The sequence below is a fragment of the Leguminivora glycinivorella genome, chromosome 18 (assembly GCF_023078275.1).
Source record: "Leguminivora glycinivorella isolate SPB_JAAS2020 chromosome 18, LegGlyc_1.1, whole genome shotgun sequence".
Taxonomy (NCBI): domain Eukaryota; kingdom Metazoa; phylum Arthropoda; class Insecta; order Lepidoptera; family Tortricidae; genus Leguminivora; species Leguminivora glycinivorella.
This window is the reverse complement of record NC_062988.1, coordinates 3478922-3502137: the sequence shown is the minus strand read 5'-3', so window position 1 is coordinate 3502137 and position 23216 is coordinate 3478922. Positions and strand designations below refer to the sequence as shown.

The 23216-nt window shown below is 34.8% G+C and overlaps 1 protein-coding gene across 1 annotated transcript; it reads right to left on the bottom strand.

Moving 5' to 3' along the window:
- Nucleotides 1-3806: 3806 nt before the first annotated feature.
- Nucleotides 3807-18573, bottom strand: LOC125236051 (torso-like protein). The gene is made up of 5 exons (XM_048142741.1): nt 18288-18573; nt 9234-9452; nt 7422-7716; nt 6397-6531; nt 3807-5433 (listed from the first exon to the last, which is right to left on the bottom strand). Exons 1-5 carry the CDS (start codon nt 18395-18397, stop codon nt 5173-5175), a joined length of 1020 nt encoding a protein of 339 aa, XP_047998698.1. The 5' UTR covers nt 18398-18573; the 3' UTR covers nt 3807-5172.
- Between the last annotated feature and the right edge of the window lie 4643 nt (nt 18574-23216).

The following is a 23216-nucleotide window of genomic DNA, read 5'->3' as shown; positions in this document are numbered from 1 at the left end:
CTTAATGCAAAGATGTAAGGTCCATTGGCTAGTTAAGAATGAATTTGGGTTCTTCTTATTTCTGAGGCCCTAGTAAAATGAGGTACGGTCATAAGTGTTTTATGAAACTTTGTGAAACTGTTGGGTCGACACGTTCGTTTTTCGTCACGTTCCTAAATTGGTCCGATTCTGCTTTCTTCATTCGTCAACTTATAGTCCGTTGCTTCTGGAAAGTTATGTATGAAAATGTTGGCATAATTAATGGAAGATTTTTTTTGATTGGGATATGTACATTACAGGCCGAAGTTATTTTTCATCAACCCTCCCCATCCCTCCCCCCTCTGCGTCACCCCTCTTCCCCCCCTTAAATAGCCGAAAATGCGGTTTTTCGCGATTTCTGACAAAACCGTTGTAGATACAGAAAAAGCGTGTAGGAAACAAGTAATCCTTGATAAATTTACTACAAATCGTTCATTGACACTTTGGTTCTAGCACTTATAGGTTTCGCGTGATCCATCACGAAAGTTGGTCCTTCACTGCAATTTTCTTTAGTGAATGTTAAGTTTTCTCCCAAATTGCTTACGAAATCTGTTTGATATTACTAAAATATTATGAATTTCAGGGGGAATAATCACTACCATGGGTGGGACTTGAACTCACGGCTACTGGATTGATACTCCAGGGCTCTACCAACAGCTACCAAAAGCTCATCCCCAGTCATAAATACACTATATAGATCAGTGGTACTCCTAGCGACTACTACCGTGAAAATATTGTCTTAAATAGTTACTGGAATTCCAAGACATATTGGAAATTCCACCCATGGTAGTGATTTTTCCCCCTTAATTTTATTTTAGTCATGAGTTACAATATTTTAGTTATATCAAACAAATTTCGACGATTTCGTATGCATTTTGGGCGAAAACTTAACATTCACTAAAGAAGATTGCAGCAAAGGACCAACTTTCGTGACGGATCACGCGTAAACTATAAGTGCTAGAACCAAAGTGTTAATGAATGATTTGTAGTAAATTTATTAAGGATTACTTCGTTCCTACGCGCTTTTTCTGTATCTTCAACAGTTTTGTCAGAAATCGAGAAAAACCGCATTTTCGGCACTTTAAGGGAGGGTAGAGGGGTGACGCTGAGGAGGGAGGAGTGGGGAGGGTTGATGAAAAATAACTTCGGTCTATAACGTACATATTTCAATTTAAAAAAACCTTCCATTAATTATGCCGTAATTTTAGCTAATTTCCCCCTGCTATTAGTCTACAGTCATTATCTTCTTTGACCATAATGAGTTGTTAGCGTTTTTCTTATTTCGACTCAATCGTTTTCCGTCATTTCGTATTTGGTCATATTCTAAGTTAATACCGTCCTAAGACTACGAAAAAACACGAAAAACTTAGATTTAACAACGCATATGTCGAAAGAAGATTATGCCGAGTAAAGAACGAGACGGATTGAGATAAAGATGAACAACGAAATTGACCGTAGTTGAGAAAGACCATCGACAATCGTGACGAATAAAGAATGGCTGACGAAAGCAGAATCCGCCAAATTTAGGAACGTGACGAAAAACGAACCTGTCGACCCAAGAGTACCGCCCTTTTACAAAATATTAAGTTACTTGAGACTTGTACCCCTTTTCACGAAGGCTACAGATGTCGAGCATAATTGTTTTCCATCGTATATTCTCGGAAACGTTCGTATTTGCCATGATAGTTCTGTCAACGTTACTAGTTCTTGTAGGTACAGTCAAGTGCAAAAATACGTATCGATTTTATCCGCTCAAAAATATGTACCGAGACCTTATTCCGCCGACATAAAGTGCTATGGGACATATTTTTGATAAGTTGTACGCACCCATATTTTTACACTTGACTGTACTATACGTTCATGTTTACATGAAAATACGAAGGTAAACATTTCGCACTACATCTGTACAAATTTATTTAAGATTTTGATAAGTTTTTGATTAGTTTAGAAAGTGTATTAACTAGATAGGTGACTGATATTGCACAAAAATTGAACGTGAGGAACAAATCATGTAAGAAAGGAGCATAGCTCAGTTGCTAAGTCATGTGACTGTGTGTATTTGCAAAATGTGGAATCAAAGGTAGGTCATTTTTTTTTTTCAAAATTGTCACCCCACTTTTTATTTCGATTTGGAAATTTTTATGTGGTTTCCACTTAGAATCGCGAGCTCTTTCAATCCTTATAGCAGAAAAAAGTGTCCCAAGGTATTTTTCCCATTCCGTTACCATTTTTAACCGTCGCCTCATATCTCTCAAGAAGGACGGTTATCAAGTCGTCTGTATGTTTTTTTTTTTTTATACATTTTGTAAATTTGTATGGCGGTAACGGAATGGATGGTTTGAAAAATGTATGGAAATCTTGAGACATTTTTTTCTCCTATCAGGATCGAAAAAGCTCGCGATTCTGAGTAAGAATCGCGTTAAAAATAACCATGATACAAAAAAAGTGGGGTGGACAATTTTGAAATAATAATTGGCCGGGGGATTGTACATACAGTACAATTTTATTTTGGACAGTATTTGGTTAAACTTACTTTTGCTTTTCGACTATAGTAACCGCAGGGTTCCATTTGACAGGTTTATTTCGTAATTAAATCGTGTGTTTTTATTTTGCAAGTGCATAAGATATATGATGTGATTGATCTGTTTCATATCAATGGAAATACATTTTTGTAAATATTTTAGTGTCCCTTTTATTGGTATAAAAATTTATGTAAAAGTACAAAAATAAAAGTTTTTACTCTATTTTTTACAGTACATCATTCGGTAGTCTAAAAAAACTGTAAGATCATTTCAAGAAATGTCAGTTTTATTTGTATTTTATGATTAATTTGGATTGTTTCCTTTTAAAGATGTACGATATTTACTTGAACTAAGAAGGGCAAGACTGATGTGTTGAAGTGATATTGAGAAACTTATGTGACAATGCAGTTAAAAATTAGTGTAGTGCCAGTTTTCGTCCATTTGATGAAACTAAATAAAAACCTTTGCCGCACTTATTGCAATAGGGATGACGACTACATAAAAAAATGGTATTCTGTTGGTAGTAGTTAGATCATCCAAAAATACTGAACACATATTTTCCGTTTTTTCTAATTAATGAAAAAATACATAGATACAGAACACCAAAGTTCCAGAGTGGGGGCTTGTGACGTCACTTTTAAGTAAAAATTGTACCTAGGCGTGACGTTACGCGAAACTTCAACGCACTGTACGGTCGTCATTTTTCGTTTGAGTACGAGAAAAAAGAAAAAATATGTGTCCAAAATTTTTTTGATAATCTAACTTACGGACTCTTTTTTAGCCGTCTCGCCTATTGTTATTTTTCAAAAGATATATATACCCCCTTATAAACGTTCACTAAAGTTATCAAGTCGATAAAGTACGTTTTCATCACACCCGCACTTTAAATGTGCTATTGCACGCAGGCAGAGCGTGAGTTATAGAAAAATCGTTCTCCCAAGGGAATAATGAAATTTCTTGTACCGTACTTAACTTTTTTTACATCTATTTACATATTTTTTACATTGCGAGTGTGATGAAAAACAATGTGTGTAACTCGGGGAGTATGAATATATTACTAACTCGAGTCTTTAAATCGTTCCGGCAAGCCGTCGCGATTTAACTTACTCTCGTTAGTAATATTCAAGTTCCTCCCCTTGTTGCACAATATACTATTATCCCTTTCTATCACACCAATATGTCGGAAAGGGACAAACGAACTTTATCGACCAGATAACTTTAGTGAACGTTTATGAATAAGGGAGATATTATGTATCATTTTTTTTGGCAAACATAATGTTTAAAAAATAAGTGTGGACGAAAACTAAATGTGAACGGAAACTGGCGTAATGAATTATAACACTACTTTATATAATGAATTTAATTGGCAGGGGGCTAAAAAAAACAAATAGCTATACTAATTTCTAATGAAATACTCTGAGCTTAATTTATACTTAATTGAAATAAAACGTATATCAATTAAAAAAATAATTTTATTTACAATACTGCTTACACTTAAAACAATAAATGACAATTTATTTCTAAAATCTCACACAACACACATACAAGGTTTTAAAACAATATAAATATACCCGAAAGACTTTTAGTGCGTGTTCACATTATCCGATCCGATATCGGATGTCGGACCGATATCCCATACATTACAGACGCCATCTTGGATTTTTTTCATTGAAATCCTTCCGATATCGGATCGGATAATGTGAAAACGGCCTTAGGAATAAATTGTTATTTTCAAAATAAATCACTGGCAATGAACGCTAAATGTTCATACAGTGCTTATTAATAATAGAAAGTTTCTTAGTTTTGGCACAAACAAAAAATGCAACTGTACAGGGGGACAATTTCGTGAATTTCAACTGGCGGGTAATTTGGAATAATCAAAATATTTTCTATGTCTCGCTGTTAACTTGAGTGCCATATGTGTTCCCTGAACACGCTAGTCATAATTATGTGACCAGTAGACACTGGTCAATAGTGTAAAAATGGTAAAACAAGGAAGAAACGATTAGTTGAAATTACCTGCCAGCCGAAATGACCCCCCGTAGTTTATTATAAAATGAAGTTGCATATTGGGCCGCTGAAGTATATTGGCGCTACTGGCGCTTTATGGGATATATTTGCTATGTTTCACATATATTATTCCGTATGAATTCAACGTGAAACATAAGGATCCAGACTTATGGGACGATATATTATTAGTCTGTCACAGCGGTCACAAACTTTCCAAAAATATGTTCTATATTTCACTATCTAAAAATGGTTAAGCGTTACGGCTCAGCCACGACAATGGTCTAAGCGCGACAGCGGTGAGCGGCGGCCATACATTGGAGCGAGACACAGCGATGGGACTTTTCATTCGCACGTATGGCTGCCGCTCACCGCTGTCGCGTTAGACCAATGTCGTGGCTGCGTTAAGCATTAACCTCCCACAGTTTGATGTCATTTTCAACCAAGTACCGTTTTCTCTTCTCCTGGTCCTTAAACAGCGGCGCTAAATTGCCTAGTAAACTGTTGAGCTGTACATTTTTCGTCAGTTGCAACTAGTGACATCTAGTGTCGAGTAGCGATATTGCTAAATGTACTCTGTCCTTACTTTTTCTATGCTTGTTTCAAAAGGTTTTAGTTGGTCTACTTAAGCATTAACCTCCCACAGTTTGATATCATTCTCAACCACCTCCAAGTACCGTTTTCTCTTCTCCTGGTCCTTAAACAGCGGCGCTAGTGTCTTCAGCGACAGGCCTAGTAACGCGCCGTCGTCTAGCATGCGATTGAGCGCGAAAATCAAAGCGTTGTTATAGAACAATCGGAGTAGACTCGGCCGGTAGTAGAGGTATTGGCTGTCCAGGAGGTTCCGACGCGCCCAGGCTTCTATGGTTTTGTTGCCGCTTGCTATCTGCAATGGGAAGGGATTTTCAATGATGTGGGATTCAAAAATTAGATGTATTGGCAAATGACTTTTGCCATTGGTCTGTCTCGGTAGCTAGAACATGGAGAGACCCTATCAGTGGCGAAGCGTCGATACAACTCGATTCCCAACGGGTTCCCTAAAATTCTCTAGTATCTGTAGAAGTCCATACAAAACAGATGCCAAAAACCCCTCCGGCTTTACCAACGAAAATGTTCACGCCCCGCCACTGGACCCTATATACCTATGTACCTAAGCATCATTTCATTCCATACATATGGTTAGGTATAATAACCCAAAACTTGTAGGTACTTCCTTGGCACTCTGGACTGATTTTCCATTTTTCACTTATTATATGACTCATATAACAACACATCACCTAATGTCAAATGTTTGCATAGATGGCTCCTCGATAGATCTCCCCTATATCCAGTTTTGATATTATGATAATTGGATTAAAATTGCTTGCCAGGGTGAAAAAATAACATTTTGCCGAAATGTTATACAGAGTGGGGCCTGTAACAAAGCGAAGAATTGAACTGTACGCTATTCTCCTTATACTGATCAACATTTGTTCAGTGACTTTTAAAAAATTATGAAGTCTTTAAATTTTTAATTTTTCATACAAAATAAATATTAGCTTCAATGTACGCCATTATTGTTGTCATTGACGTTGTCTGTCACACTTTAGACTTAACAGAATTCGCAATACATTACCTCTTAGAAAAAACTTTCAAGGGTGATAAAAATCAAAATACATGTTATTTTCAAAAGTCGCCGAACAAATGTTGATCAGTATAAGGAGAATAGCCTAGAGTTCAATTCTTCGCCTTTGTTACATCAGGCCCCACTCTGTAGATTAGGTACCAGGACAAATTTCGCTGCCATATATAAAATACTTGGACCGGTCAATCACTACTTATTGGGAGGTGATGTGGATCATATACGTACCCTAATATCTCCCACTTGTCTGAGGTAGTTGGACGCGAAGTAAGACCGCAGCCTGTCTGAGTTGTTTGTCTGGTGTTTCCCGTCCCGCACGTACGAGCGAAGCATATTGTACCCGTATCTTTTGAACTTGAACACCTGCAACAGACAACCTACAATCAAATTTGAATGTCAGTTAAATTTAATCGAGTTGCTTTTGTTCCATTATCAATCAGTTCAACTAGCTAATACACTATACGCTATCTGCAGTTATTGCGCGTTAAATTCGAAAATGACAGAATGCTCTATACAAACTTTCACCCCCACCTTTTAGAGAAGTGGGGGGTTAGAAAGAGACAATAAGTAGCCCATGTTACTCTCCATCCCTTCGTTTATCTCCACTTAAAAAATCACGTCAATTCGTTGCTCTGTTTTGCTGTAAAAGACGGTTCAACAAACATACACACGCGCAAAGAATTAAACAACAAATACTGGGTTGAATTAGACACATGTAGACAAACCAAAGAAATTCTTGCTGAACCTAATACGAAGCTCACAAAAATCCTACTCAGAACACCCAGACAGCAACTGCGCAAAATAGTAGGATTAATGCCAGGACACAACACACTGAACAAACACCTCAACAACATAGGTATAACCGATAGCCCCATGTGCAGAGCGTGCATGGAAGCAGAAGAAACCACCAAACACTTTCTTCTAGAGTGTAAACAGGTAGAAGTATATAGGAACAAGTACCTAGGTACGCCGAACACACTAAAAGAGGTATTTAGCAACCTGAAAACACTGCTAGGATTGTAGAGGAGCTGGGGTGGCTAGAGTAGTACTACCACGTCAAATTCACGCAAAATAGGCACAATAGTTGTCGACTTGCGGAAAATGCCCAACAAAACTAACTAACTAACTAACATACACACGCACTTTCCCATTACCATAATATAAGTATTACTATGGAAGTATGGATTGTCTGTGTGCTTACGAATAAACTTTTTCTAATAATTTTCTAAAATAAAAGAAAAATTAAAGGTTACCTGATAAACAAAATTCCCCGTCACATAAGAATCAATATAATGCGTCCCATAACTTCTCATAAACTTCCTTATATCCGCTACATCACTACCATTCATGGCACTCATTGCCTTCTCCACATAGCTCTTCACAGCTACATGGTCTAAGGTGTCGATCTTAACAGTTTTGTGGACCCTTGACAGCTTGAGCAGCACGTAACAACAGTTGTCACGCACTATGTCCACGTCTATGCCTAGGGTGCGCATGATTTCGTCTTGGATCCAGTCTCCCATGAAAGCTTTCCAGGGTTTGTCTGTTCTGAAAGTGAGAGGATGTTTGATTAGTAATTGTTTTAGCAAATTGGAGCTAACGTTACAAACAACCCGTAATAATTGAGAAATAAGGAAATTTGAGCCAAAAGAAATTTTATCATAAGAGTGGAGTCCAATTCATGATGGGGAGGCATATAATCCCCTTATCTTATCCCTAAATTGGGTATAAGGAGTACCTGTATATTCGCCATCCTAGTTAACCCATATATGCCCAACACAGATTTGTTTCCCTATTTTTTGAGGTGACCACCTTATTCTTTTACTTATTAGCCAAGTATTACATAGTAGCCAAGCGCGGATTCAGCTTCGTGCCCAGCGGGGGGAGGGGGGGGGGGGGTCGCGTGGTAAAGGCCCTGGCTGGTCTATTTGTATGGCCAACCTAGGCTCCAGGGAGGGGTCATGACCCCCATGACCCCCCCCTGGATCCGCGCATGATAATAGCGTGTTTTCAGCAGTGGGTCGAAAACGACCCTATGGGCATATATATGGGTTAAAATCTATATTCTATCACGGCTTTTATTTTGGTCGCTGTTATGTGAGAGCGAGACGTCGCGTCGTTTTACCTATACCTATGCCTGAACCCCTCTGACAGTCGCGCAAAATAGACACAATAAAATTGTTGTCGACTTGCGGAAAATGCCTGGTATAACTAACCTCCTAAGACTTTTAATGCAAACATTTATGACTGTTCATTTAGAATTAAAATTGTTGATTAGACATTAAAAGACTGTAAAGTGTACAAATATATAGTGTGACTAAGATTAACAATTTAATTACATGTCAGATTATCGTGAACTTCTTGTCATGCTATCGTGACTGCTTGCTTCCTTAGACTGCTTAGACTATGATTCATTTTATCATTAATTTTCCAGTGATTCATATTAAGATTATGTATTATTCTTAGAAATTAAACGCAGTATCTGTTGACGTTCTCAGTATGTACGATGGGATGACGGACTGTTCTAACCCCTCAATACTCAATTCTGGGAGTGGGTACCTATAAATCCATCGAGTACCTAACTCATCTAAAGTCTCACACAGTATCATCTATCTCCACTCATTTTTGTCTGATGTTTCTTTACCTACTGCTGCATTGTGCATTGAGGATTTTAGCTTTAGCGTGGAAACACCAGACAAACAACTCAGACAGAAAAGAAAGTCAAATATATTCATCCGTCAAATTTGAAAATTCTGGAAATACCAAGTTCTCGCAAAGCAGTATGTAGGTACCTATATTCATTTCAACTTTTGTGCTCGCCCGATGTTTCTTTATTACTGTATTTAAAACTTATAATATACTACTGGCATTTAAACAGAATAATATTATATAAAGAAAAGATACAAAATTTCGTACTTCTCAATTTGAAAATTCTGGAAATATCCATCGAGCTCGTCAAAATTCTCGCACAGCAGTATATTCATTTCCAGCCTATCTTCGCCCAGCGTTTCTTTACTGGCGCTATGAGTAACGACTGTAATGCAAAAAAAAAGTAAAGTACTCACCCCTCAATTTGAAAATTCTGAAAGTATCCATCTAGCAGTTCATCAAAATTCTCGCACAGCAGTATATTCATTTCCACCCTGTCTTCGCCCGGCGTTTCTTTACTGCTCGCGTTGAGGAAGACTTTGATGTTCTTCTCGCTGAAGGGCTCTGGGAAATCCTCTTCATCGTCATCGTAATCCGCTGAGATTACTTGTGTTACTTGGGAGAGGTCGCCGTAGCTGGAAAATGTTGATTACTGCATACAGTACAAGCATCTTTCAATAATTCGTGTCGATTTAAAAACTCCCTTCGGTTTTCACTCTAAGACCAAATTAAATTATTTCATAGGAAATATTTTAATTTGTGTTTTTTAGTAGACACACTACTATTATTTAACTATAAACTGAAATAAATGTCATATACAAAGAAAAAATGACCAAGGCCTCCAAGTGTCCGATGCTGGATTCGAACCAGCGTACTCCGTTATAGCCACGGATGCCTCAACCACTCGGCCAACCGGTCACGGCGGCAAGGGTCGAAATTTTTTCAAGTATATGACACAATTACCGAAGGCTTAACGGCGCCCCCTGCCATCTCTGAGGTAGAACCGGAACTAGTTCGACCTCCTAACTGAATCAAACCATGTGATTACGAGTTAGCGAAGAGAGATGGCGCCACCAGCATATTCACTCTAAGACCAAATTAAATTATTTCATAGGAAATATTTTAATTTGTGTATTTTAGTAGACACTACTATTATTTAACTATAAACTGAAATAAATGTCATATACAAAGAAAAAATGACCAAGGCCTCCAAGTGTTGAGGCATCCGTGGCTATAACGGAGTACGCTGGTTCGAATCCCTTCGGTTTTCCGCACTTACATCGTATCTACATCACAATAATATGCCTAAGAAGCAAGATCTGCCGGACCATACCACAGTATAATAAAGAGTACTATCGTACAGTATGGCCACTCCCGCTCCCCGCTGAAAGTGGGGTGGCCGGCACGGGTCTATATTAATTCGCATAACTGAATACTCCTAATATGAAATGGCATACCGTTTATTACGCATAACGTTTAATACGCATATCATTATTACGCATAACAGATTTCGTATAATGCTAATTCGCATAATGTAAATTGTTATAACGATGAATTGGTATAAGTATAATAAGCATAACTTTGTTTAGTAGAATGTTTAAATGGCATACAAGAAAATTATATTTTCACCACACTAACGGGTAACGGCTTACTTTTCCGTTCGAAAACAGATAGCAAAATTGCATTTTATCCACAAGAGTGCAAAGTAATTTCATACAAATTTTAACTTGATGTTTTAAGCTATTTAAGAGTTAGAAGAGAGTTAAGAATTCTAAGAATTTTACCTATAAATGATGATTTTGAATCATAAATATTGAAGAAATCGATGGATTTGATTTAGTTTGATGTTTTATAGTCAGTATTTTGTTCGTGTTGGGGTGGTGAAAAATTTTGTGTTTCAAACTCGGTGGCAATGTTTAACGTGCCGTACGAAGGTTAATGTGCCTTGAAACCCTCGCAACGCTCAAGATTCCACTTTTTGAACCACTCGCTACGGGGTGTGTAATGTTTGGTATAACTTTTTTTGGTATAGTAACATTTGATATAACAACATTTGGTATATATTTAAAGGATATAATCACTCATATGACATAATTAACATTTGGTATAACTACAAAATATCTACTTTTATTTTGTATAACCATTATTTCGTATAACACTTATTTATAATAACCGTTATATGGTATAACTATCTATTGATATACGATTAGTATGATATAATAAGCAAACAGTATAAAGCGTTTCATGAATTAATTTTATCCTTTTTTTGAAGGGATCACAGTTCTAACCTAACCTAACCTACTTTTCTGATAGCAGTACATATGTTTAAGGGTCACAGTTCTAACCTACCCTAACAAATTTTTCTGGTAGCAGCGCATTGTGTGTAGTGGTCACAGTTCTAACCTAATCTACTCTTCTGGTAAATGATAGATTTTCATTTTCTTTAGTGAGGTACAGCGGGGCAAATCTAGACTAAAAGACAATTGTAACTAATCCATTTTTTCCATTATTACACTATTTCTATTATTCCATTATTACATTTACCCACTGAACACGCCTACTACATAACTGGTAGACACTCTATTTTCTGAAAAACACTTATAAAAAACGAAAAAACTTAATAAGTAATGTATAAATAAAATAAAGACTCCTTAACTCAAATAATCTTTTTAATTTAAGATTAGCAGTTGAGTTCATAAATGCATATAGGTATGTTTCTTAAAAATAAACAGTTTTTTTTTAAATAATTCAAGCATTGTAAAACATGGAAGAAATTGACCAGTTACATTTGCCCCCCACTCGAGATTTGCCCCGATGTATCTTACTTACCCCTATTTTTTTCATGCTTAATAAGTGAGACAGTATAAAATTAAACACTCAAAATCGAGCGCTCGAAATTGGAAAATCAGCCCCTGATTGATCCAATCGCTTACTCCATACAGTTAGTAAGTATGGCAATTCATTTTAGGATAATTAAAGTTATACGAAATAGTAGTATGCAAATTTCAATTATGCAGATTCATTGTTATGCGAAATAAGAATTATGCATTTTTAATATTATGCTTATTCAATGTTATGAACAATAATGTTATGCCAAATCTGTTATGCGAATTCAAATTATGCGAATTAATGATAGGCGAAATAGAGGGCACCCCTATAGGGGTCTATATTAATTCGCATAACTGAATACTCCTAATATGAAATGGCATACCGTTTATTACGCATAACGTTTAATACGCATATCATTATTACGCATAACAGATTTCGTATAATGCTAATTCGCATAATGTAAATTGTTATAACGATGAATTGGTATAAGTATAATAAGCATAACTTTGTTTAGTAGAATGTTTAAATGGCATACAAGAAAATTATATTTTCACCACACTAACGGGTAACGGCTTACTTTTCCGTTCGAAAACAGATAGCAAAATTGCATTTTATCCACAAGAGTGCAAAGTAATTTCATACAAATTTTAACTTGATGTTTTAAGCTATTTAAGAGTTAGAAGAGAGTTAAGAATTCTAAGAATTTTACCTATAAATGATGATTTTGAATCATAAATATTGAAGAAATCGATGGATTTGATTTAGTTTGATGTTTTATAGTCAGTATTTTGTTCGTGTTGGGGTGGTGAAAAATTTTGTGTTTCAAACTCGGTGGCAATGTTTAACGTGCCGTACGAAGGTTAATGTGCCTTGAAACCCTCGCAACGCTCAAGATTCCACTTTTGAACCACTCGCTACGGGGTGTGTAATGTTTGGTATAACTTTTTTTGGTATAGTAACATTTGATATAACAACATTTGGTATATATTTAAAGGATATAATCACTCATATGACATAATTAACATTTGGTATAACTACAAAATATCTACTTTTATTTTGTATAACCATTATTTCGTATAACACTTATTTATAATAACCGTTATATGGTATAACTATCTATTGATATACGATTAGTATGATATAATAAGCAAACAGTATAAAGCGTTTCATGAATTAATTTTATCCTTTTTTTGAAGGGATCACAGTTCTAACCTAACCTAACCTACTTTTCTGATAGCAGTACATATGTTTAAGGGTCACAGTTCTAACCTACCCTAACAAATTTTTCTGGTAGCAGCGCATTGTGTGTAGTGGTCACAGTTCTAACCTAATCTACTCTTCTGGTAAATGATAGATTTTCATTTTCTTTAGTGAGGTACAGCGGGGCAAATCTAGACTAAAAGACAATTGTAACTAATCCATTTTTTCCATTATTACACTATTTCTATTATTCCATTATTACATTTACCCACTGAACACGCCTACTACATAACTGGTAGACACTCTATTTTCTGAAAAACACTTATAAAAAACGAAAAAACTTAATAAGTAATGTATAAATAAAATAAAGACTCCTTAACTCAAATAATCTTTTTAATTTAAGATTAGCAGTTGAGTTCATAAATGCATATAGGTATGTTTCTTAAAAATAAACAGTTTTTTTTTAAATAATTCAAGCATTGTAAAACATGGAAGAAATTGACCAGTTACATTTGCCCCCACTCGAGATTTGCCCCGATGTATCTTACTTACCCCTATTTTTTTCATGCTTAATAAGTGAGACAGTATAAAATTAAACACTCAAAATCGAGCGCTCGAAATTGGAAAATCAGCCCCTGATTGATCCAATCGCTTACTCCATACAGTTAGTAAGTATGGCAATTCATTTTAGGATAATTAAAGTTATACGAAATAGTAGTATGCAAATTTCAATTATGCAGATTCATTGTTATGCGAAATAAGAATTATGCATTTTTAATATTATGCTTATTCAATGTTATGAACAATAATGTTATGCCAAATCTGTTATGCGAATTCAAATTATGCGAATTAATGATAGGCGAAATAGAGGGCACCCCTATAGGGGTCTATATTAATTCGCATAACTGAATACTCCTAATATGAAATGGCATACCGTTTATTACGCATAACGTTTAATACGCATATCATTATTACGCATAACAGATTTCGTATAATGCTAATTCGCATAATGTAAATTGTTATAACGATGAATTGGTATAAGTATAATAAGCATAACTTTGTTTAGTAGAATGTTTAAATGGCATACAAGAAAATTATATTTTCACCACACTAACGGGTAACGGCTTACTTTTCCGTTCGAAAACAGATAGCAAAATTGCATTTTATCCACAAGAGTGCAAAGTAATTTCATACAAATTTTAACTTGATGTTTTAAGCTATTTAAGAGTTAGAAGAGAGTTAAGAATTCTAAGAATTTTACCTATAAATGATGATTTTGAATCATAAATATTGAAGAAATCGATGGATTTGATTTAGTTTGATGTTTTATAGTCAGTATTTTGTTCGTGTTGGGGTGGTGAAAAATTTTGTGTTTCAAACTCGGTGGCAATGTTTAACGTGCCGTACGAAGGTTAATGTGCCTTGAAACCCTCGCAACGCTCAAGATTCCACTTTTTGAACCACTCGCTACGGGGTGTGTAATGTTTGGTATAACTTTTTTGGTATAGTAACATTTGATATAACAACATTTGGTATATATTTAAAGGATATAATCACTCATATGACATAATTAACATTTGGTATAACTACAAAATATCTACTTTTATTTTGTATAACCATTATTTCGTATAACACTTATTTATAATAACCGTTATATGGTATAACTATCTATTGATATACGATTAGTATGATATAATAAGCAAACAGTATAAAGCGTTTCATGAATTAATTTTATCCTTTTTTTGAAGGGATCACAGTTCTAACCTAACCTAACCTACTTTTCTGATAGCAGTACATATGTTTAAGGGTCACAGTTCTAACCTACCCTAACAAATTTTTCTGGTAGCAGCGCATTGTGTGTAGTGGTCACAGTTCTAACCTAATCTACTCTTCTGGTAAATGATAGATTTTCATTTTCTTTAGTGAGGTACAGCGGGGCAAATCTAGACTAAAAGACAATTGTAACTAATCCATTTTTTCCATTATTACACTATTTCTATTATTCCATTATTACATTTACCCACTGAACACGCCTACTACATAACTGGTAGACACTCTATTTTCTGAAAAACACTTATAAAAAACGAAAAAACTTAATAAGTAATGTATAAATAAAATAAAGACTCCTTAACTCAAATAATCTTTTTAATTTAAGATTAGCAGTTGAGTTCATAAATGCATATAGGTATGTTTCTTAAAAATAAACAGTTTTTTTTTAAATAATTCAAGCATTGTAAAACATGGAAGAAATTGACCAGTTACATTTGCCCCCACTCGAGATTTGCCCCGATGTATCTTACTTACCCCTATTTTTTTCATGCTTAATAAGTGAGACAGTATAAAATTAAACACTCAAAATCGAGCGCTCGAAATTGGAAAATCAGCCCCTGATTGATCCAATCGCTTACTCCATACAGTTAGTAAGTATGGCAATTCATTTTAGGATAATTAAAGTTATACGAAATAGTAGTATGCAAATTTCAATTATGCAGATTCATTGTTATGCGAAATAAGAATTATGCATTTTTAATATTATGCTTATTCAATGTTATGAACAATAATGTTATGCCAAATCTGTTATGCGAATTCAAATTATGCGAATTAATGATAGGCGAAATAGAGGGCACCCCTATAGGGCTTTAATATCCCCGACGCAAAAACGACGGGGTGTTATAAGTTTAACGTGTCTGTCTGTTTCATCGTAGCTCCCGAACGGATTAACCGATTTGGATTTAGTTTTTTTTGTCTGAAAGATGAGTAAGTCGGGAGTGTTCTTAGCCATGTTTTATGAAAATCGGTGTACTATGTCGCAGTCGGGGGTTTTTTCAAAATTTTAATTTTATGGTTAGGTTATACATTACTTATTTTTAACCCCCGACGCAAAAACGAAGGGGTGTTAGTTTGACGTGTCTGTCTGTGTGTATGTTTGTCTGTCTGTCTGTTTGTCTGTCTGTCTGTCTGTGTGTGTGTCTGTCTGTGGCATCGTAGCTCTCGAACGGATGAACCGATTTTGATTTAGTTTTTTTTGTCTAAAAGCTGAGTTAGTCGGGAGTGTTCTTAGCCATGTTTCATGAAAATCGGTCCACTAGGTCGCGGTCGGGGTTTTTTTCAAAATTTTAATTTTGTGATTAGGTTATACATTATGATTCGGATTTCACATGTTATAAAATATATGTTAGTCATGTCAATGGTGACTAAGATATCAATCATTATTTCCTATTAGGGTTTTGCAATTAATCCGTGAATTTCCTTATTTGAAGTATTAAAATATTCACTATTAAATAATTATGATATGTATAATCGCTTTGTATATTTCACCAACAAAAGGTCCCTTGCCTACAAAGATGCGTCAAAAGATGTAAAACCCAAATGATATCATCCTTTCTCCGGAATCATGACAAACACACAGAAAATGCGACAAGTGTTTGCTATTCGCTGTACAAGTATACTTTGGTATAACTATACTTAACAATTATAATTGTTTCAATTTCGTTTTCTTTCAACCCTTTAATTGCCAAAAGTAGCACAGAAACTTGAGTAGTTTCGTGCGCTCTGCCTACCCCTTTATGAGGTACAGGCGTGATTGAATTTATATATGTACATTATAATTGTTACGGAAAAATGTTTGTACCTACCTAGACATTTTTGATTTGTTGTTTGAAAACGAATTTTTTAACCTCTTAAGCGTCACAACCAAGTTTTTATTTAAATAGAATTTTGAAAGTTTTCGTAGAAATAGTACATTACATCAGAGGCCGGGAAAATGAGGATTTCCGGCCAAGTGGGTATATACGGCCGAGCGAGCGTACGAGCGAGGCCGGATAGGGATACGAGGCCGGGAATCCGTTTTCACGCCGAGGCATGTATAGTGCTTTTCTCAAACATACAATGAAATAAATAAAAAATGCTCTAAAGGACAATATTTTATAAAAAAAAGTTACTTTGCAGGCCTAGGCCTAAAAAATAATATGAAATCCCTTTACAGTCCTCTCGAGTTGTTGCGCCCAAAAAGCGATACTTCCCAGCCCATTTTAAGGAACGTAAAGACAATATTTCATTGCATGTTTGAGAAAAAAACCTTTTTCTAGTACTAAAGTGGACGTGCCTAATTGTGTTACATAACTAACATTTTGTAGTTTGCGAAAAATCATTGCTAAAGACCGAACCGGTAAACTATGGTTTAAAAGCACCACCAGTCGGCGTATCATGCTTCCAATTTTATCACTCCACCCCACCCCACAGGGGCGGGTGCGTATCGGTCGATATAACTTTTTTTGATATATTTTTAGTCGTTATAACGATCATTTGATATAATTATTGAATCATATAACAACAAATAATATACTAACAAATTGTATAATTCTTATTTAATATAATGATCATTTTTTCGAATAACATTTATTATATCATACTTTGAGTATAATGCTTATTTCCAATAATAAATAAATTGTATAACACAATTTTTTTCTAAAGCACAGTTAGAATAACAAACAAATGTACAATAAATTAAATCCATCACTTACCAGAAAAGTAAATTAGGTTAGAACTGTGACCCCTATACACAACGCGCTGCTACCAGAAAAATAGGTTAGGTTAGGTTAGAACTGTGACCCTCAAACATAGGTACTGCTATCAGAAAAGTAGGTTAGGTTAGAACTGTGATCCCTTCAAAAAAGAATAAAATTAATTCATGAGATGTTTTATACTGTTTGCTAGTTATATTATACTAGTCGTATATCAATAGATAGTTATACCATATAACGGTTATTATAAATAAGTGTTATACAAAGTAATGATTATACAAAATAAAAGTAGATATTTTGTGGTTATACCAAATGTTAATTATGTCAAATGACTAATTATATCCTTTAAATATATACCAAATGTTGTTATATCAAATGTTACTATACCAAAAAAAGTTATACCAATCATTACACACCCCACAGGGGCCTATTTCTCAAAACTGAAAGTTACAAGTTACAAGCGGAAGTCTCTTTCCAACCTGTCATATTAGACATTGACAACCGCTTGTAAATTGTAACTTAAATCTTCGAGAAATGGGCCCCAGATCTTATCACCTTACCCTCGTAACGCCCACCATACAAAATGTTTGCTAAGGGATATTGATTCTAGGTGTACTTGAAATTGAGTTGAGTTTCATTTGTTCAAAAAATTTCAGAAACAAAACAAATTCTACTTTTTTTTTGTTTACATGAAAGTAGAAATTCCATTGCAACCTAATGTACATCTGATTGTACATTGGGCGACAAGAGGCTAGCGGAGTTTATAACACAAACATATAAAAATTATAAAGAACATTATACCTAGGAGCATTTTCTTGATCCAATTATACGACAATAATTAATTAAACATGCTACAAATTTACATATCGAGTAATCGGAGTGCACCCGATCTAATTGCAATTCCACAAAATAACTTACTTGGCAAATACATTTATAGCGTTTCCTATACTCAGACTATATCCAAGATCACTTTCATCACTTGCACTAAACGCCACAAATAAAAAACATATGAAAAGCGCGGCAAACATTTTCGAAAACGCGTAAAAAAACTGTAACGATATCTAAACTCCTTGCCGCGTCGATGCGGTATGTACACTGAGGTTTTTTCACATTTTGCTATATAAAGTAGGTACATAAACACATTATGAACTTGACCTATGAGATTAGACTGTCGTGCTATACTATACTATTTTAAAGCGATTCATAATTGTAAATGGAGTTATTGAGGAAACTCTGCGTGTGAGTATTGTGACATTATTATATAAATATATAGCTGTTATCTATAGTTATTGAAAATAAGCGGTTAAGGCGCGTGTAACTTTTGTATTTATTATTAATTAGTTTGGCTGAATTCACACATAAAGACTGTATCGTTAAGTATGAAGACAACTTTGAGTAGCCGTATTTATTTGCTATTATATTTTTTTCTTATAACAAGCCATGGGCTTAATAAGGCACATAATAAGGTACACATTTTGTCCTAGAAACTCGACGTAAAGCATATGGTTTAGACAGTATTGACTTAATCCTCCCGAGTACCAATTACGATTCCGGACAAATGCTACTAGAAAATTCACGAAGTGCGTAAAAGACGATACGATTGCGAAAAAAAATTGTATGGTGCGAACCTCAACGACACATGATCCACAAAGCAGAATATCTGGACATAGTCTAGCCACTGTTATTTAAAAAAAATATAGTTCAGGATCTGTGTATGGCGGCCATTTAGAGAATGTGGCATGGTGCTTACTCTAACTCCGACTTTGATGTCGAATTTGACTATCATACATTGTTTATATCGATCTGGTTTAAGCACTGTTCAAACACCATGAATGTCAATTAGACTTTGGCCTATGGCTAATTTTTTTATCTGTTTCTCTCATCCTGCTAGCATCAAAAATTTACGGCAATCCGGAACGTTGCTCAAAATTGCGTTTTTTTAAATTATATAAATTCGCCGCATTTATTGTACAAGTACCCAATTGGAAAAACCATGAAGAGGACTCTTAAAGAATATATTTTGGCAGCATATTAACCTTTGTTTGTTGAAATCGTACAAAGAGTCATTGAAATATTCTCAAATTAAGCCAGATAGGGGTTGTCCGAAATTTATTTGCTAGACCTTAATGAAAGTACCATAAAGTCCCTAAAATAAAAAAAATATCAGACCTTCTTATATCAAATAGTACTTACCAATACCTTAAGATCATACTCTCGGAACATAATAATACAAAATTATGGTTAAGTATAAGAGGAGGTTAGGTATAAGAGGACCTGCCTTAAACTGGATTCAGACGTACCTGTCTGGAAGAAAGCAGTACGTTGATATATCGTCATTAAATGACCAGGGTGAGGAGATCCACTACCATTCACAAACTCTGTATAATAATGTCGGTGTACCTCAAGGTAGTGTTTTAGGTCCTTTAATGTTTATTATCTATGTAAACGACATATGTGATGCAATTAAATATAAATCTATTTTATTTGCTGATGATATTTCAGTTGTTGTTACATCAAATAAATATGAGAGTTTCAAAAAGCACGAGGAAAAAATAAATGAAATGTTGAATGTAGTAATTGAATGGCTAGGTAAACATAATTTACAAATAAATATTGACAAAACTAACTATGTACAATTTAACACAAAACTTGGCAAAAGTCAAGAACTAAATATACACTATAAAAATAAAACCGTAGCTGAAATGGATAGTGTATCGTTCTTAGGTTTAAAACTAGATAAATATTTGGACTGGAGTGAACAAATTGAACATGTGTGCTCAAAAGCAAACAGATTTGTCTATGTTTTGAGGAGACTGAGACGCACATCTGGCTTACAAGCCTCATTAGCTGCTTATCACGGGTATGTCTCTTCCAATTTAAGGTACGGCCTTATACTTTGGGGGCCTGTTCAAGTTTGGATCGAGCATTTATTGCACAAAAAAAATGTATTCGAGCAATCTGTAATTCACGCCCATTTAAATCGTGTAGAGAAATGTTCAAATCTCTAAAGATCCTTACACTTCCGTCTTTATATATTTTAGAGTCATGCATGTTCGTCAAAAATCATATGGACCTTTTCACGACGGCTCAATCCGTGTTTCCGAGGGGTACGAGAAATGAAGGCCGCCTCGTGCATGACAGTATTCCAAGAACTTCATTATATCACAGACAGTGTTTTGCAATGTGCATTAAATTGTATAACAAGTTACCGAAAAGCATGAAAGAGTTACATGTAAATAAGTTTAAAAAAGTTCTTGTTGGTTATTTATTAGATAAAAATTATTATTGCCACGATGATTTTCTCAAAGAAAACATGCAGGAGCAAAATTGTTAATTAATTAAAAATAGTTATTAAGTATTTTGTAAAATTTTGCATGCTAGTATTTTTAAATACATATAGCAGAATAAGCAACAAATTGTCAAAATAACATCTGTAGACATAAATCATGTAATACTTATTCTATGCAAATAAAGCTATTCTATTCTATTCTATTCTATGCACATGTCAACATTTAGACGAGGTTTGTTTTGTCCTTATACTTAACGATACAGTCCTTAATGTGTATGATATTAACATAATTGGTTATCAGCGCTACTTAATTGCTAATAGAATCGAGAGGCTCCAAAAGAAATTCGTAAAAACGTTAGATTATAGAACAGGTCATGACTATGCCGATTACACCTCCTCATTAAAGCATTATAAAATTCAGCCTCTTAAAGACCGCCGTGACTGCGTAGACTCGGTCTTACTTTATAAAATATTACACTCGAAATTAGCGATCCCCTCGTTGCTTGAAGAAATAAACATTAAAGTCCCTCGTGCGCGTCAGCGTAAATGTCGTAAAAAGGAACTATTTGCTATCCCATTCAGTCGAACATGCTATGCACGAAATATGTTTATAAGGCGTGTCAGTAAACTATATAATGAAAGTGTTAATCTTTCAAACATTGATGTTTTTAACTGTAGTATTAGCGATTTAAAGAAAGCATTTTGTTTGCAAAGTTGAATTATCCAAAATGTATCGTATTCTAATCATTAGTAAGGTTTAAATTAGTTTGTTAACACTCGCAGTAATTTGCATAATGGGTAAGTATGTTCTTTGTACCTATTATGCAAATGATTACAATTTAAGCATCTATCTTATACAACTGAATATGTATATATGTAGTTAATAAAATTAAGCACTTATATTCTTTAAGGAAACTATAGGTCTATTGTAAATGCAATAACAACATATGTATCTCATACTGTATGTGACCGTTTGTTTCTTTCTCAATAAAATAAAAAAAATAAAAAATATATCTAATGAGCATTTTTTTTTCTTTTTCTTCCAAATGTGGGAATTGTTGTACTATTTCTACTCAGATTCATGAGCTCCTTCGATTCCGCGGGAGAAAAAAAAATGTCTCACATTTTTTCCACCTAGTTACAATTTGTCATACAACTTGTTTGTTGTTTGATCGGAACTCAGAGGAAGACAACAAAAATGTATGGAAATTTTGGGACATTTTTTGTCCCCTAGTAAAATCGAAACAGCTCATCATTCTGAGAACAAAATAAAAATATGCCCTAATACCGAAACTGAATTGGGTATCTTTATATTAAATTAAAATATTGAAATAATTTTTCACAAAATGTAGTTACCTACAGTTACCGATTTGTAACACATTCACTGCTAGGGGCGTGGCCTAGGAATAAACTTGTATGACAGTATACAAAATAATCACACACATATAATCACGTCTGTATCCCATAAAGGGGTAGGCAGAGCACATGAACTACTAAGTTTCAGTGCCATTCTTGGCAAAAATGGGTCGAAAGAAATCCAAATTGTGACATTGCAGTGACAGGTTGCTAGCCTCTCGCCTACGCCACAATTTAACCCATATCCCACAGTCGACTGCTACGACACCCACGGGAAGAAAGAGGGTGGTGAAATTCTTAACCCGTCACCACACGGGAACAGTATACAAATATAATTAGTTTTTAACAAAATAAATAGAGAATACTGTGAATCCATTAAAATTGCGAAGTCATATTTTTAATAGGTATACCTTTGTACCTACCTACATAATGTCTAAGTATGAGTAGATAAATCGGTCAAATACCTCGCTATTATTTGCTATTGTGATAATAGCAAAAAATACGAACAACAAGTATTTATTTATTGTTTAATTGCGAGACTTATTTTTATTTTGTTCGTGATATATCGTCTAATAAACCATTTCAACCTGACACATGATATTGAACCTTAACTATCCTCATCGCCATCCTGTATAGTCCTAAAAACTATGTGCAAGAAGAACGTTAAATAATATTTAAATAACGAACGTTAAATATAGGACCTTAGAGGATTTAAAAAAAGGTCCTATAAGGGTTAATTATTAAAAATTAAAATTTTGAAAAAAACCCCGACCGCGACTTAGTAGACCGATTTTCATGAAACATGTCGAAGAACACTCCCGACTAGCTCAGCTTTCAGACAAAAAAACTAAATTTAAATCGGTTCATCCGTACGGGAGCTACGATGCCACAGACAGACACACACACACAGACAGACAGACAGACAGACACGTCAAACATATAACACCCCGTCGTTTTTGCGTCATGGGTTAAAAACTGATTGATTTGGCTTTAATCAGTTTCATCACTTTCATGGCCCTTAGCCAAGGCGACGATAAATAAAATACCATTGCGCCGCTCTGTTCTTGTGGGCTTTGCGATACCTTACCATGCTGATTCCATATGGCTAGGCTGTATGTATGTAGATTGTAAATAATTAATTTAAATACGGTTGTACTCACGTTATTATATCGCTATTGCTGCGACATGTTTCGACATGGGGT